General features: G+C 37.2%; 1 protein-coding gene across 2 annotated transcripts in view; it reads right to left on the reverse strand.

The window, feature by feature from the left end:
- Positions 1 to 16,667, reverse strand: part of LOC113226378 (protein dachsous) — a 478,045-nt gene that overhangs the window by 449,226 nt on the left and 12,152 nt on the right. For both annotated transcript variants that reach the window (XM_026458986.1, XM_026458985.1), the window contains exon 2: positions 5,273 to 7,014. In XM_026458986.1, coding sequence (XP_026314771.1) covers positions 5,273 to 6,970 — 1,698 coding nt within the window. In that variant the 5' untranslated portion in view covers positions 6,971 to 7,014. The remainder of the gene's footprint in view (positions 1 to 5,272; positions 7,015 to 16,667) is intronic.

Raw genomic sequence — 16,667 nt, forward strand, 5'->3', positions numbered from 1 at the left:
ATTTTAATAAATTCTCAATGTTCTGTTTATCGAAATATTTTTTTTTTGTTACAAGAAACGAAAGTCAAGCTGCCCCTGCAATATGGTCGCTTCTTGATTGGAGAACTTAATTCATATCTCCAATTCATCGTCGTTCAGCAATGACCCGCTAGATGGCAGTATATTGATTGAAATTTCAATGTAATATCAAAACGTCCAACTTGTAATAATAGGTATTGACGGTATTGTACTTTCAACTTTTTAATTATATTAACTATCCAGAATTTGTCATTTTTTTTAATTTGAAACTACGACCAATCAATGTCATGATTTTGTAGTGTTTCAAGTTGAGAATGTGTAAGTGTGATAGTAATCGAGGTTCAGGGCGCTTCCATTGTTTTTTTTCTTCCGTGGAGAATATAGACGTTCATTTGTTAGGACCTTGTCATGTCTCCTTAGATTCCTGCAATCGCAATTATGTTTTTAAATTCTCTCGTTTATTACTAGTTTTATTTTAACCCAGCCTTTTTCAAAAATATCTTTATGTTTGAGATATGTAAGCCGACGTTGACCTGTACAAACTAAAATATTTTATTAACATATTGGTAAGGTATACAGGTGAAAACTTTCTAATTATCACTCCGCCATTCAGCCAATTCACCTCTCTAGACTTTACACGCTCTACATACAAAAACAATACGAAATCAGCTTTTATACTTAATGTTACAGAGAAGAGAAAGTATCGTTTGTTATTTGGCAGCTTTGGATACAAAGACTAGCTTGTTGGACTCTTTCTTAATGTACCTTTGATAGTATTATCCACATTGATAGTAATTGGGTTGATCCAAAAGTGCATGCGGTATCAAAATATAAATGAGAAACAGTTTTTTGAGCTATAGAAAGAGCAGATACACTACACAAGTACACTAAAATTGCCGTTAATTATCAGCTTTACCTTTACATATACCTTTGTGTCCTCAAGATTATACAACTGTCAAATTTGATTTGGAGCATCGTAGCGACATCTCTTTCAAATAGTTTAAACTAATTTATCTGTTTTATCGACTGAGAGACTATAGTGCTAACTGTGCTGAACTCATTAGATTAGAAGAACAACCAATGGTATATCTTTATTTTCAAAAAGAGAAGCGATGATGTCAGTGTAACGAGACTTTGTTGGTCATGCACATCTCTTTTATGGACAAAACGGTGTTGTTTTACATAAACACCTTTTCCAGAAGTGTAAGCTGGTTTACAGTTTCAATTATATTTAACGCTTCAATGTTTTAATGCAGTGTTTTAATTAATATAAATAATAATTCAATCTTTATTATAAAAATGTTCATATGTCCACATACGCCTTAACCTTTAATTTGAAATAAGAATAACTTGACGCGTCATTTGTTATCGATGAAACGTTCTGGTAAAAGTGTCCATAAGTTCTTAAGAACGTTTTTATCGTCATTCAAACATTTTTAGCTTTCCTTTAAATTTGTCCATGACCATATTGGATGTATATACATCATAGGCCTAAAATAAAGATTAACACGTGTTCCTTTCGGAATATATATAAAACACATTGAATTCTTTTGGCGCCAGACGCAAATTGAAATTCATTATTTGGTAATAGAAGCACGTCCTTACGGTAGAGTGTGCTGAATGTTTACTATGTTTTTATTTGTTTATATATTTGAAAACTATAATAATTATAAATTACTAAAGAACTGTGAGGCACTCTCACTCAAGACACCCAGACTACACCAAATTTAGAAAAGGTAATTTCCCAAAGTGTTCTTACCGTGAATCGGGCCCGTGACCTCTACATCTAAAGCGCAGAGGTCGTCAAAAATTTTATATAGGATCCAATTGAAAGTATTTGTATTACATAGGTTAAATAACACTTGTAATTGTCTTATCGTCATATTCCTCTGAGAAAAAATAGTAAGAAACTCAAGCAGTTGCTCTTTGTAAATAAACATTCGTAAACATTTATTATTTACATTTTTTATTCAAAAGTATCATGGACAATTGTCATCCATGTAGGCAGAATACAGAACGACATTTTGTATAAAGTTTTTGTTGCGCAGTCTATAGATTATACCTACACTAGCCCCGCGTGTAAAGCCAAAAGCTCATTGGTGGACTAGCCGCGGGCGCAGGCACTCTCTCGCAGTCGCGTCGTACCCGCGCACTGTTTAATTTTCAATTTAGATCGCAATTTGCGATTCGCGCGCCACACGCCCAAACTCGCATCACTCCGCGGGATAGATTTATGCGCCCGCGCTTATGACTATGTACAGCGTGTTACGAAGATACACAGGGTGTTTGGAGCATTATGTTAATTAGATAAAATTATCTTAGTTTGGTGTACGAAAATAAGTGTACCACGTATATTATACATATTTTTCTAGCACAACAAACTCTCTTTTCCTGTAGTTTAAATTAAAGATTTCAAAACAAGGAGGAGGGTCTCAATTCGGCTGTGTTTTTTTGAAAGAGGGTTCCTCGGCAGTGGCCATTCAAATTTTAAAAAAATATTCCACCTCTAGGGGTGGTAAATTAGGCGATGAAAATGGTTCCATCGCCTCTTTTAAATTCCACGAACTTTTGAGGTTGGTTTTTTCAGTACTCTATACTGAGTTTATCTGTTATATGTTTTATAAGACAAAAATCTCTTATTGCATATCGCAGTACTAGGTTCTGAGCTTGTGGGGGCAGGCAATAGACCTCCAGTGATAAGTTAACAAGATCCTGAAAACTTTTTTCTCTTAATCGCGTTACCGAATAAAAAGCCAAGCCAACAAAGCAAGTCTAATTTCAGACCGTATTAAAAGCTTAGTAGCGAGCCCAAAGAAACGCGTGATATAGGAAAAAATCAATACACCATCTATTCTCATCACATATACATCCAAACATTGTAATAGTGCGATGCAGAATCCTACTAACACCATCTAGTGACGTTCGTGTAAAACTAAAAATGAGCAATCAATAAATTTTAAATACTTTTACTGTAAACGTTTACTCATATAATACTTACGCGATCTCTTTCTCTACTAATTGTAATTTCTATTTTTATAATTAAATTTTTTGTGGCTTTAAAAAAATGACCAACCTGTACCTATAACTTCAGTCCCCGAGGAATATATTAAAAGAAATTAACTCCCGTAAGTTATGGACTCTCAGTCGCGCGATAAGAATTGGTGGTTAATGAAAATTGAGGATTTTTAACAAATTCGTCAAGTGCGAGACGAGATAAGCGTAATTGATCTGTCTTGAACAACAAATTGACTGGTTTCAAGCTTGTTTTAAACGGAAGTTTATGGATTTCAGATTGAACGATGTTTTATCGTTAGGCATTTGAATAACAGGGCTAAACAACGGCATGTTTTTTTTTTGTGATACCAAGTAAGCGGACGAACAAGTCGTGCACTGATAATAAGCGACACGCCTATCCATAACAATTGCAGTGTCACTCAAAGGTGGGAAATATCTGAAGGGTAGTGCCACTGCGCCCGTCTCCCTGAGACATAAGTTGACAAGTCCCATATGCCTGTAATTTCACCAGCGCCCTTACCCTTCAAAACAGAAGTAGATATCGACTCATTCGTAGAACAAAGGTCTATGTGCAAGACTACTAGTTCTCAGGACATAGTACATTTCGTTCGTTCTTCTTCGCTGGGGATGTCAGATCGACGTTTGTTCGATTTTATATTTCCGAAACGAAATAAGATATATAACTTCTCAAAACACCTTTACATAGTTTCATTAACGAAATTGTTCTCGTGACGTACCTATTCTCTTTTCGCTATATAATCACATCGGACTCTGTTCTTCGGATGAGGCGATATGGTGGCATTACTTTCCTGAACATCTTTCGCAAAGAGATGTACTGATCTACTTTAACTCGTAATATTTGTTTTGAACTGTATGCCACTTCTGGTAAGCTCTAAAATTAAAATATAAATCTCCAGGGAATGGTAACTGTACTTAGTTACTATTGTATCTTTTTTATTAAAACTCCTGTCCTCCAGCTTGTCTTGTCATATAATAAAATTTGTTATCATGTGTTTCTATTATTAATACGAAGGTCAAACACTTAGAAAAAATTGTTTTGATCTGGCTGGATTTGAACCAACGCCTTCCAACCGACTCTATGTCAACTAAGCCAAGGAACGAACCAGCGGACTTAATAAATTCTCTATTTTATTATCACGGTCAGAACTTCGTATTTTCCTCTACAAATTTCCAGTATTTTTTTATAATGTTATATATAAGAGACTTAACAAAAGCAGCTCTTTCTATTAACACAATATTACACACAAAGATTTCTAAAAAATTGTCTAATAACATCATTATCGTATACACTCAAAACCAAAACCCTTTCAATCAAACAAAATTACAATTGCATTTTGAACAAATTAAACTTTACACATAAGGCTACACATAACCCGGTAAACTTTAATAACAATGCGATTGTATAGAAACATCACTTATTGCATGTTTCACTCACTCGGTCGATTTATAATAAACACAAATCGCATAGTCACGGTTCAGCTTTCGCTTAAAATGAATTCATAGATTTATAGCACTTGTAAAGGAAAGCGATATTTTTATTATATGCTTCTGTTAATAAACTTGTATGTATTCTGTAAAAATTAAAGTCTGTTTTTGCATGGCATCTTTTTAATGTTCCAACGTTGATTTTGAATATTGATATCGCTTTCTTTGCACTAGCGAGAATAACTACGTATTATAAGCAAGTTTATATAGATAAACCGTTTCAAATTTCTGCACAGATTTTGTGAAACTGCAGTATTCATTATGGCCTTGGTTATTATAACGGAGCATAAAAACCATACACACACACGAAACAGATATTATTGAAGTTATTTTCTCAAAATGGAGAATGCAAAAGTCGTGAGAAATTAATCGTGGGAAATATGAATAGCGAACATCATATGAAGAATTTAATTATAATTTCGTATTTGAACATTTGGAACGACAGTATCATCTTGTAGTCAAGGTAGATCACGCGATAGCCATTAGAACTACCTCATGCAATAAAGTTATTACACACAATCATGTATACTACCTACAGTTAATGATTGCATCCTTCACATTTATCAATTGTTATAAGTATAAAGGATTTTGAATAGCGTATTATACATTGACAGTATCATTAACGGGTAAATGTTTCAGACAAGGTCGTGACTTTAAGTGTGTACAAACGAATTTTCTGACGTCGATACGAATCTCTTTTTATCTATATAAGTAACATTCAGAATTGACTCACCTTTAAAATGCAGCTGCCGACGGCCTCATTTTCCGGCACGGTGACGTTGTAGAAGGACTGGTCGAAGATCGGCTCATTGTCGTTCACATCCAACACTGTTACTGTGAGAACGACTGTCGAAGAAAGCGGTGGGTTCCCGCGGTCGCTCGCTACCACTGTCAACTCAGGCATTGGATTTGTCTCACAATCTACACGCGCTCGCGTCGTTACTAATCCAGAACGTTCGTCAATCGCGAACCAATCAGATTGAGGAGTCGGAAGCAAAGAATACCTAATCTCTGCGTTCTCCCCTGCATCCGCATCAATAGCGGACACTTGAACTACAGGTGTGCCAGGCGAAGCCGCCTCAGGCACGCTCGCTTTGTATTCTTTCTCCGCAAATACTGGGGCGTTATCGTTAACATCTGTTACCAGCAGACTGATGATCCTCGACGCGTGCAATGGAGGAGAACCTTTATCAGTCGCGACTACGTTCAATGTATAACTCGACTGAGATTCCCTGTCTAACGGTAAAGCGACTACAACTAAGTAAATGATGTTATCATGTGTTCTCAAATCGAAGTGTCCATCACCGCCGCTTAGTGTAACGTTTACATTAGAATACTCAGTCTTTGAATCCGGATCGTGGACTGAAATTCGGGCTACGAATTCGTCCAATTGCGCCGACTCGGATATCTTCGGCGTCGCATCGTCGCTTAGAAATATAACGTCTATAGTAGGCTGATTATCGTTCACGTCTGTAACGCGAATTGAAACGAAAGCTGTTGTTTCCAAAGGCTGAGCTCCTTTGTCCCTTGCCACGACGACCAATTCGTGTAACTCTTTAGTTTCAAAATCCAGAGCTTTATTAACTGTGATCTCACCGGTTTCAGAGTCTATTCTGAACATGTTCTCTTTATCGCTCTGCCTTCTGTTTATTGAGTATTCAATCAACCCATTCTCTCCCGCATCGGAATCTGTCGCTGATACTTTGAGTACTGGTGTTCCAACTGTTGCATTTTCTGGTATAATTGCCGAGTAAATACTTTCAGCAAAAACTGGAGGATTATCATTTACATCTAGTATAGTAATATTTACAGTCATTGTCCCTCTCAGAGGCGGTGTACCTCCATCTAAGGCTTCTATAACTAATTCATAATGGTCAGTAGTCTCTCTGTCAAGAAAACCATTGATCTGGAGATCCAAATACAAAACACCATCGCGTTCCCTATGCGACGACAATCTGAATGCGTTGTCAGTGTTTCCCGACACAATGTTATACCTCTGTGTATTGAACACTCCTAAATCTTGATCTTTTGCAGGATTCAACTTCCTCTTTACATCTCTTGGAGTATTCTCAGAGAATTCTACATTCATAACAGGTGTGGGAAAAGTTGGTGCGTTATCATTTTCATCTGATACTCTTACAACGACTCTAATATTATCTCCTGATGCGGGAATAGCAACTAAGGCATAGTGATCTCTATTTTCTCTGTCTAAAGGATGTCTTGTTCGTATTTCCCCCGTGTGAGGGTCAATTCTAAGGTCGTCGTTGACGGCGCTGCCAGGGACAGGGACTATAGTATATGGTGGGGCGGCGTCAGGGAGCTCGTCGCCAAGATGGCCGACGAGCGTAGCGGCGGGCGCATTCTCGCGGACGGAGAACTCGCGCACATGCTCTCCCGCCGCGGCTGCCAGCAGCAAAACCACCAGCAGCATGGTGTTATTATTTGCAGTCACCGCTCACACATTGTCGCTCACACCTGTAACAAGAAAAGCAAACTCTATTACTTAGCAGAACATAAATAAATAAATAATAAACGCGCTATACAGTCATACTAGTTACCCGATTACAAATTAGGATACCCGATTATAAATAATAAAGTAATTGCCGGTACTGTGGCTACCACAACACAACGCAATTAACTCCAGGTACACTACCCATAAATTTGTCAAAGCCGAAACCTAATAAGTGTGAATGTAACTGTTATCTTGATTAACGTTAGTAGTAGTAGTTAGTAGGTGTAGAACATTTTAATGAAAAAGAGATAAATAAAGACAATAATGAAAACATCGAAACTACGTAACGTGCCGGAATAATGTAAATCAATGCCATTACACTTATCCAACACATTTTGATGTGATAAATGATATAATGATTTGTCATTATATCATTTATCACAATTTGACAATAATTTGTCTGTGTCCAATTTGTCTGTTAAGTTTTCACGCCTAGACCGCTCAACCAAATTTGAAGAACTTTGGTATAGACATAGATGGGATTTATGAGAAGGACATAGACCACTTTTTGTCACAAAAATAAATCTTAAAGAGTGTGAAATAGGATATGAAAGTTTGTATGGAGAACCAATCATTTCTCAAGCAAGTAATACAGTAGGCTCGTTTATAAGTTTTACACTACATAGATAGACAACTTTTAGCAGCAATAGAGCTCATTGTGAAAGAGATCGACCAAGGAAGTACTGCTACCTTACCTATTTCTACCGCTACCGTTTTAAAATGTGCTGGTGAAATTATAGGCACATGGGACTTGACAGATCTTTGCAATTATAAGCTGTTCGTCCCGTCACTTGATAGCATAAAAAAAAACCGTGCAGTTCATCTATAAAATCGTTATAGTTATTAAAAATTCCATTATTGTGCACCCAAAATAATAATTTCCGCATAAAACTCCAACAATTATCGCTTAAATGTCACACATCCAATTAATTTTTATCGAAACTAAATATATTCCCAAAGCCCATAACTCTTAAAATTCATCTCAATACGGGGTGTACCATTTTTTATAGCAATGTGTAAAGATGGCGGGCTCATCTCTATCTAGTCAATCAATCTGGTTGTTTATCTGAGATATACGAGCTTGTAACGGAGTGTGGTAGAAAAGTGAGTTTTGAGTGGATTGTTTTTTAATTTATTGAATGTTACAATGTTGTAATAAAGACCGAACACTTACAAAAATTCATTCTCTCCGGCTACATATAAAACAGAACCAGATGCTCTGAAGAAGAAGCAAGAATATTGAGCCACCGCCTCTGGCTTTTTCGTTAGATACTGTTTGAAATTGATGTTATTATTATGATCAAGATGACCATTTAAATAGTGGTAAATTGTTAAAGAACTACACGTTTGTTAAGCAATTTATATAAATAAGAATTATTGTTTATGATTGTTGTTTGTGACGGATTATTTGTGTATTTAGACATTCGTGCCTAAAATATAACTTCTTGAAACCACAGCGTTACCTTACAATGGGAAAATCTCACTTAATTAATAAATAAAGGTTTAATCATACAAAGGTCAATGGATTTAATAGAATATTTCACTGCCTCGATGAGCGGCCTTCTAATTTTAAATTATATTTATTTATTGAACTTGTTACCAAAAAAGTCACATATGACAAGTCAAAATACTATAAAAATTAAAATAACTGAAAATACCTTATTACAACAATTTCATTTAAATAAAATTAATTCAAATAAATTAAAGTATTAAAAAAAAACATAAAAATTGTCATTTAAAACGCTAAAATAATATAAAAGTATTTGTTTTACGTTTTTAACGACTTTTTTCCGGAGCGCCATCTGTGAGAAATTTGTTTTTTCACTCAGAGAGGTACCTTGGAATAATTTAATTGCGATATCACATCATATGAAAACAAACAGCATCTAAGACAAACTATACTTGAACAAGCTTTATTTAATACACAATCGCGAGGTAGAGTTAAGCCTTGTGGGAGAGACTGTACCTTTTATTTCTAAGTTAGTGAATATTTAGAAGCAATAGCTGTTGCTAACGACAAAGAGTAATGAAGCTGGTTTCGTTCTTCCAGGGAAGTACTGCCACCTTACCTGTTTCTGCCGCCAAGAAGTAATGTGATCATTACTACATTCCGGTTTAGAAGGGTAAGGCTTGTTGGTGAAATTACAGGCATAGGTGACATAGGTTTATTTGCAATTTAAAGCTCTTATGGACAGACGTGTCGCTTACCATTAGGCGCACGGCTTATTCGTTCCGTCACCTGGTATCATAAAAAAAAGAAAACATTGTGATGTGACTGCAAGTCGAAGAAGGTTCACAACTCTTGAAAAACGTCAAGTCACCAACCCGCATTCAGCAGTCCTAAACGTTCTCTTCTTATCTTCCTCGTCACGTCATCAGAACTCATGTTTTGAAAAGTTTCTCCAACAAACAGATACCTAAAGTACCCATTAAAATAAATTATTTTTTAATACAGTTGCTCAAAACATGGTATTTTTCGCACTACAAATCGTGCGGAAAGTTGGATTTCTCGCACTAGTGCTTTTTACTTTTCCAGTTTTTTTTTAATTTACTGTTGTTTTAAGTCTTAAACATAGAACTAAAGAGATTGTATATTTATTTCATATTTATGTGCTTTGTGACGTAAGTCATTCGTCATTAAAACTTATATTTATTTACAAATACTATATAATGAACGTATCGAGTGGAGGTCCACAGTCTCTGCCTACCCCTGAATGGGTGACAGGCGAGATTTTTATGTATATATTTGTTCTATGTATTACAGATAAATTGTATCTCACTACCGTGCACCTAAAGAAGTTTAAACGAAAGTACCAGGACTTCATAATAAGAAAAGTGGTTACAGACCGATGTTACAGAAAATAAACAAAAACAGCACGTTAGAACTAGATTTCCATAGACTTTTAACTAATGGTTGCAGTGGTTGTATTTCATTATTTTAATTTACTAGCAGAAAATGAGTTTTGTTTAAATACTGTTTTATTTTACTTTCAATGTAGTTTTTTCGCAAATGTATTAAAAAACGTCGTTTGATACACGTGCGGATTTGTCATTTTCACTTGTCTCGCGTCTTGACCCTCGCCTTTGGCTCGGGCCAAGAAGCCTCGAGACTCGTGAATAATGACTAACTTTCCGCACTTATATCAAAAATAACTATAATAAGTCAACCCACGCAATAATTACATCGATAAAAATATGGCGCATGTGGAATGATGAATGAGCAAAATTTTAACGCACGAGCAATGTAGATGCGTAGCCTAAGCCAACCCTTGTAGAAGGCAAGCGACGTATATATAAATAGTACCACTATTTACATGGTCTCCTATTATAGAATTCCCTGTACCAAAACACCGATACCTTTTAACATCTAGACCAGAAATTATCATGCCTTTTTCTCATTCAGTAGTCAGAGACTGGATCGCCACCTATTACCTACCAGACATACATCTTTGCGCCTAGTTTATTATTGTTAGTATAGCGACAAGACAGATATCATCTATTGCACATTGTAATGATGGACAAAGTAGATGGGAAGCGGAGAAGGTTGGAAGAAGGCTTCGTAACATCAGGGTGTGGACCGGCATCAAGACCGTGGAACAACTGTTCAGGGTAGCTCTGGACAAAGAAAGATATAGAAAACGGACTGCCGGCCTTCAATAATAGAGAGGCACTCGAAGAGAAGAAGCAGTAGAGGCTCCTTGGGAAATATTGTCTTACGTATTTTTTAATGTGAAATTATAGGCACTTAGGACTTGTCAACTTATGTCTCAGGGTGATGGGCGCAGTGGCTGTATCTCTCAGATATTTGTGATTTAAAAATCTGAGTACAACTTGTGCATCCAGTCATTTAGTATAATAAAAAAAATCTTCTATGGAGGTCCCAAACTCTATAAATTACCAATAATAATAATTTATGTTAAAATTTTAATTACAAATGGACAACTACATTAAAAACGTAACACCTACAATGCCAAACACTTAACTTTCACTGCGACGAGATTCCTATCTAAACCATTAGTTAATTGATCAGATCTCTGGTTGAACCCAAAAATAACCGGTCAATGTGCTTTCCGAATTATAAGCACTTGTTTATGTAATGTTCTTTGTAGTAATACGTTAGTATTTTCGAATAATTGATGTTGACAGTTGAATCTATAGGTTTAAATCTCTTTTTTTTATTCCGGCAACACCACAATACATTCTACTTTAGCACCGATACCCTGTGTTCGCTTTACGCTTTGTTTATGGTGAAGCTTCCGCAGCTTGCTTTCGGGTGGTAATCGACTCAACCCTTATTGACCATGACTTGCGTGTTTAATTATTATAACTGTTAGTGTAAACTATACAAAATGAGTAAATTAATTTGATAATTACACTATTAAATTAAGAGTAAATTAATTTATATTATATTCTGTCTGTATAAGACTCTCATCTCGGCCATAGCCTAAAAGATCAATTTTGAATGTTTAAATGCGAGATATAATAATAGTTTTAGTTTAGTTTTACTGCCTCAGTGGGAGAACGGTTACCATGCCGACTGTCACGCAGAGGTCCCAGGTTCCCGGGACAGGAAGTGAGTTTGGGTGTAATTTGTGATTGTCTATGTGTGTGTCCATAGCACTGGCGGCACAGGGTTCCCCTATTGAGCATTACCGCGTTCCTGTTTAGAAGGGTAAGGTCAAAGTGGAAGCTGGTGAAAGTATAGGCACATAGGACTTGTCAACTGATGTCTCCGGGTAACGGGCGCAGTGCCCGTAAGATCTTTTTGTGTATTTAAAGCTCTGAGTGGCACTGCAACTGTTATGGATAGGCGTGTCGCTTACCACCAGGCGCACTAAGTAGCACTGTTGACCAGGGTCAGGGACTCAGGTTCAAGAACCGGCGGATAATTGTTATTATTACTACTATTCAAATATTTCACAAATCGTATCAAGATTAAATCGGAATGGTTTTTGCTAAATTAGAAATAAGGTGTTTAAGTTAATGATTCTTGTAACTATATTTGAGAATGGGTTTGCATTAAACCGTGACCATGGGACTTGTAAAAAGGCTGAAACATTGGTGTGTTTTGAAAAAAAAAATACGAGATTTGGATCTGGAAAAAGTTGTTTCATTTCCAATTACTTATCCATTATATTTTATGACCTTCAAATAACATTCTTTAAGTTAATCAAGTAGTAAATTTCTGATTTTTAATAGACGATGTAAATTTATATTGTCATTATTGAGTGAACAGATTAAGGTATAAAAATAATTAATTATTAGATCAAGTACAACTAATTTCCGTTTCATTAAGACCGTTAAATCAATGAATAAGATTACACTAATAACAAATTATATTATTATTCAATTCGTATTTTAATTACTTGTCTAATTGATATAATGATGAAATCGAGATTCGAGAATCGAGAAGACTCTCTGTTTCTCATAAACGCAATGACTGTGTCAAATTGACCTGTAAAAATGTTAGCATGCACACTATTTGGTTCATCTAGAAAGTCCCACGTGATTCAAAAATTTCATCTAAGCACGCCGTCGCCTGCGCCCGCGCTGGTGCGTCGAAATCACGCCGGATTGCAACCGGTTTCTGTCAGCTCTAACGGTGGATAAGCTACTTTTAATTTGCTATACTCACTTCTCCGCGAGGTATAATTGGAGCCTCTTTTGCTAGACTATTTGTAACAACGGCTATACAGTTCAAATATTCGATATTTTGGCGACATTACTTGGCCAGCTCCCAATATATAATAGTAAGTAGTAAGTCTCTTTTTGGTTTCGCCGTAGTTGGGTAATACGTACATTTTCATTCTCAATTTTGTGAAAAACATATCTATTTTAATGCATGATAATATTTTACAGTTGAGTAAAAAAAGATGAAACAAATAGAATGAATATAGGTAAGATGCTTCATTGATCTACAATTAAGTTTTCTATTAAAAAAGGTCCATATATCTATATTATTGATATAAAGTATTTATTGAGATGACTGTACTTCTTACTTTTCGCGTCTTAAACTATGTTACATATGTCAATGTTACTTTTTTAAACAGAAATGTTGTTTCCCTATGTCATTCTTGGAATCGAACCCAGAACCTCGCATGGTACATTCAAAAACTACAACCTCTGAGCTTCAATATTTAAAAACCAAAATAAGCTTTCTACCTTTCCAAATAGCAAACATTTTTGCAAAATAAAAGATTATTAAACAAACTGCGCTCATAAGAAGGGTCAAGAGAAGCAGGTATACGGAATACAATGCAGGTGATTTTGGTTCACATTGAAAATAGCTTTGCGAACTTTAGAAATGCTATTTTAAAAGAAATTGTTACGCAGCACAAAATGTGATATAAAACAAACGGTAATATAGAAATGAAAATTACATTTATAAAATAAATATATGTTTTATAAAACACACACTCGGAAGCAAGAATAATGAGCCACCGCCTCTGGCATTTTCGTTAGATACTGTTTGCAATTGATTTTATTATTATGATCAAGTAATGACCTTTTAAATATTGGTAAAAATGTTAAAGAATTATCGTTTGTTAAGCAATTTATATAAATAAGAATTATTGTTTTTAACCATTGACTTACAAATAAATGGACGACGGGTCTAATACAAAAACCACGAAAAAAATGTCCCAAGTCAACCTATTCGATATTTAAATTGTAATGTCATCGCAGTATCGCGCTGTCAGTCGAACAAATGAAGACTAAAGCGGAGTGTCGCGCTCTGTATACGATTTTAGCGCCTTACAAGTGCGGACACTTTTTAGCGCGGACCCGACGTCCATATAATTGTAAGTCAATGTTTTTAACGGATTTTTTGTGTATTTAAAGTATGCCACATTCTTGACTACTAAACCGACGGAACCTGCGTAAAATATAACTTGTTGAAACCAATGCCTTACCTTACAATTGGAGAAACTTAATAAATTTTATAAAGATTTAATAGAATATTTGACTGCCTCGAGGAGAGATTCCAATTTTAGTTGTCAATTAAAATTTATTTATTGAGTTACGAAAAATTCACGTCTGGCATGCCAAAATACTATAAAAGTAAAAATAACTGAAAATACCTTATTACTACAATTTCATTAAAAAAAATCAATTAAAATAAATTAATTAACACATAAAAATTGTTATTTGAAACGCTATAATAATAAAAAATGATTTTTATTTATCAACGTACTAACTATATAATAAAATTCAGTCTTATGCCTGTTTATGTCAAAGGAAATTATAATAAAAATCCTTAAAATGGTTGTTGTAAATATGGATGTTAGAATTTTTTAGTAATTTTCCTTCTTCAACTTATGTCTTAGATGGACTTATCAACTTATGCCTAAGAGTGAAAGACGCAGTGGCAGTGCCCTTCAAATCTTTGCGATTTAAAGCCCTGAGTGGCACCGCAACTGTTATGGACAGGCGTGTAGTTTACTACCACGCATTCGACTTGTTCGTCCCGTTGTTATAAAAAAAACCTTTGTAAACTTTTAGTAAGCTTTGTTAAATGTACAATTCTATCACAGTCATTATATTAATATATTACCGTTTAAGATCCTTATTGATTTTTTTTACTTATCGAGATAGTTTTTATATCAACTTCATGTTCCCAAATAGTAGTTATCCCGTGTTGGTTTCCCGATAGAATCCATTTAGCAAAGTTTTCTAAATGTCTTCTTGTCTGGGCGTTCTTGGTTAGTGCCTAGGCTAGTTTGTAACCAGGCAAGTGATGCAATTGCCTAAAAATAACATTCAATAGGCTATACTACACTCATTTGAAAAGTGACCTAATACTGTGAGTTGATAATTATTTCGATAATGATAATACACGTTTGACATGAAAGTGAAATTATTCCTCAAAGTTATTACTGATTGTAACGTTTTGGGGGTTAAGTAGCTCGCGTCCGTAGGCTGTGTACCCTCGAGACCCTACACGTGACCCCTGGGTGGTGCCAAATAAGCTACAAACTCCGGTGGTAGACCTTGGTCGTGGCTGGTGACCACCCTCTGGGCGAAGCCTAGCCGCCAAACAGCTATAGCTGTGTTCCGGCTTGACGCCCAGAGTAGCCGCTCTAGAGTGAAGGGTCTGTACAGTTGCACTGCACTGATTTGGTTGATCTCGGGGCTCCCTTGTTGTTGCGCTGGGAACCTAGATGCGGAGGGTAGCGGGATCCGAAGCACGGTGCTCCGCTGGCCGACCGCAGGTAGTAGGGGGCCCAATTAGCTGACTAGCCTCCAGTGAAAGGCTGCCCCGCCAACTCGCGAAAAATCCCGGGGTGCTCCATCGTGCCGGTTGGCGACCGGATGAAAGGACCCGATGGCCACTCCCGGAGGGGTTCGGGCGTCCCCGCGCGCTCCAGTCTAGTTTCCCATCGGCGTACCATATAGGGTATGTGCCGCATGACTTTCAGTGGTAGTGTCTCGTACAACTGCCTTCGCTCTCCCCATTCACTCTAACCCTAATATGAAAAGGTCAAGAAAATTGAGGAAGGCTAAACAGCGGATGCACGTCCTTTCACTTAAAGTGCACCTCTCGAACATCCGAGGTCTGCACTCCAATCTCTCATCTGTCCACCACCATCTTGAGACTGAAAGGCCTCACATGCTCTTCCTCACGGAGACCCAAATTAGATGTCCTTCGGACACGGCGTATCTGCATTACCCAGGTTACATTCTGGAGCACAAATTTAAGCAGCGCGCTGGTACCTGCGTTTACGCTCGTGATGACATCTGCTCTAAACGTCTCCGTTACCTTGAAGACCCCGATCTCTCTGTAATGTGGGTTCTGGTAGACACTGGACTGGAACAAATTGTCTACGCCAGTGTGTATCGGTCGCATTCTGGAGACCCGGAGACGACTAGGCTGTTCAACCATCTCTGCAGCTCGGCGGAAACAGTCCAACAACGGTATCCTAAAGCACAACTTGTCTTTTTGGGGGACTTCAATGCCCATCACCAGGAATGGTTGTTCCCATACCAAAAAACCGACCACGCTGGAAGAGAGGCGCGGGCATGTGCTCTATTGCTAGACCTCACCCAGCTGGTGAGTTGCGCTACCAGGGTACCGGACGTTGACGACCACACTGCCAATTGCCTGGATCTTCTGCTGACAACCGATCCAGACCGCTACCAAGTATCGGTCTCATCCCCACTAGGGACATCCGATCACTGTCTGGTGAAATCTGTATCTGCATACTCCCCGCCCGATCTCAGTACGGGAAGTACTAGGAGGATGTGGCGATACAAGTCAGCAGATTGGGATGCGATGCGGCATTTCTTTGCATCTTATCCCTGGCGGCAGCTGTGCTTCTCTTCTGTCGATCCGACGTGCTGCGCGTCTGCCGTCTCTGAGGTGATTATTCGGGCTATGGAATACTTTATTCCGTATTTCGAAGTCTCCTCCAGCGGCAAAGCTCGCCCTTGGTTTAACGCTGAGTGTGCTTCTGCGGAAACGCTAAAGCAATCTGCGTACCAGGCTTGGGCTGATGCTCGAGATCGCAAAGCACCGGAAACCCTCCGTCTGAAGAAAGCCTTTAATAAAGCCGCTAGATCCTGCAAAAAAGCGATACGGAAAGCTCGCTTCGGCCATATTAGTCGTATTGGGGTCAGG

Source organism: Hyposmocoma kahamanoa, unplaced genomic scaffold (genome assembly GCF_003589595.1).
Source record: "Hyposmocoma kahamanoa isolate Upper Pololo Valley unplaced genomic scaffold, ASM358959v1 190, whole genome shotgun sequence".
In the NCBI taxonomy this organism is placed as follows: domain Eukaryota; kingdom Metazoa; phylum Arthropoda; class Insecta; order Lepidoptera; family Cosmopterigidae; genus Hyposmocoma; species Hyposmocoma kahamanoa.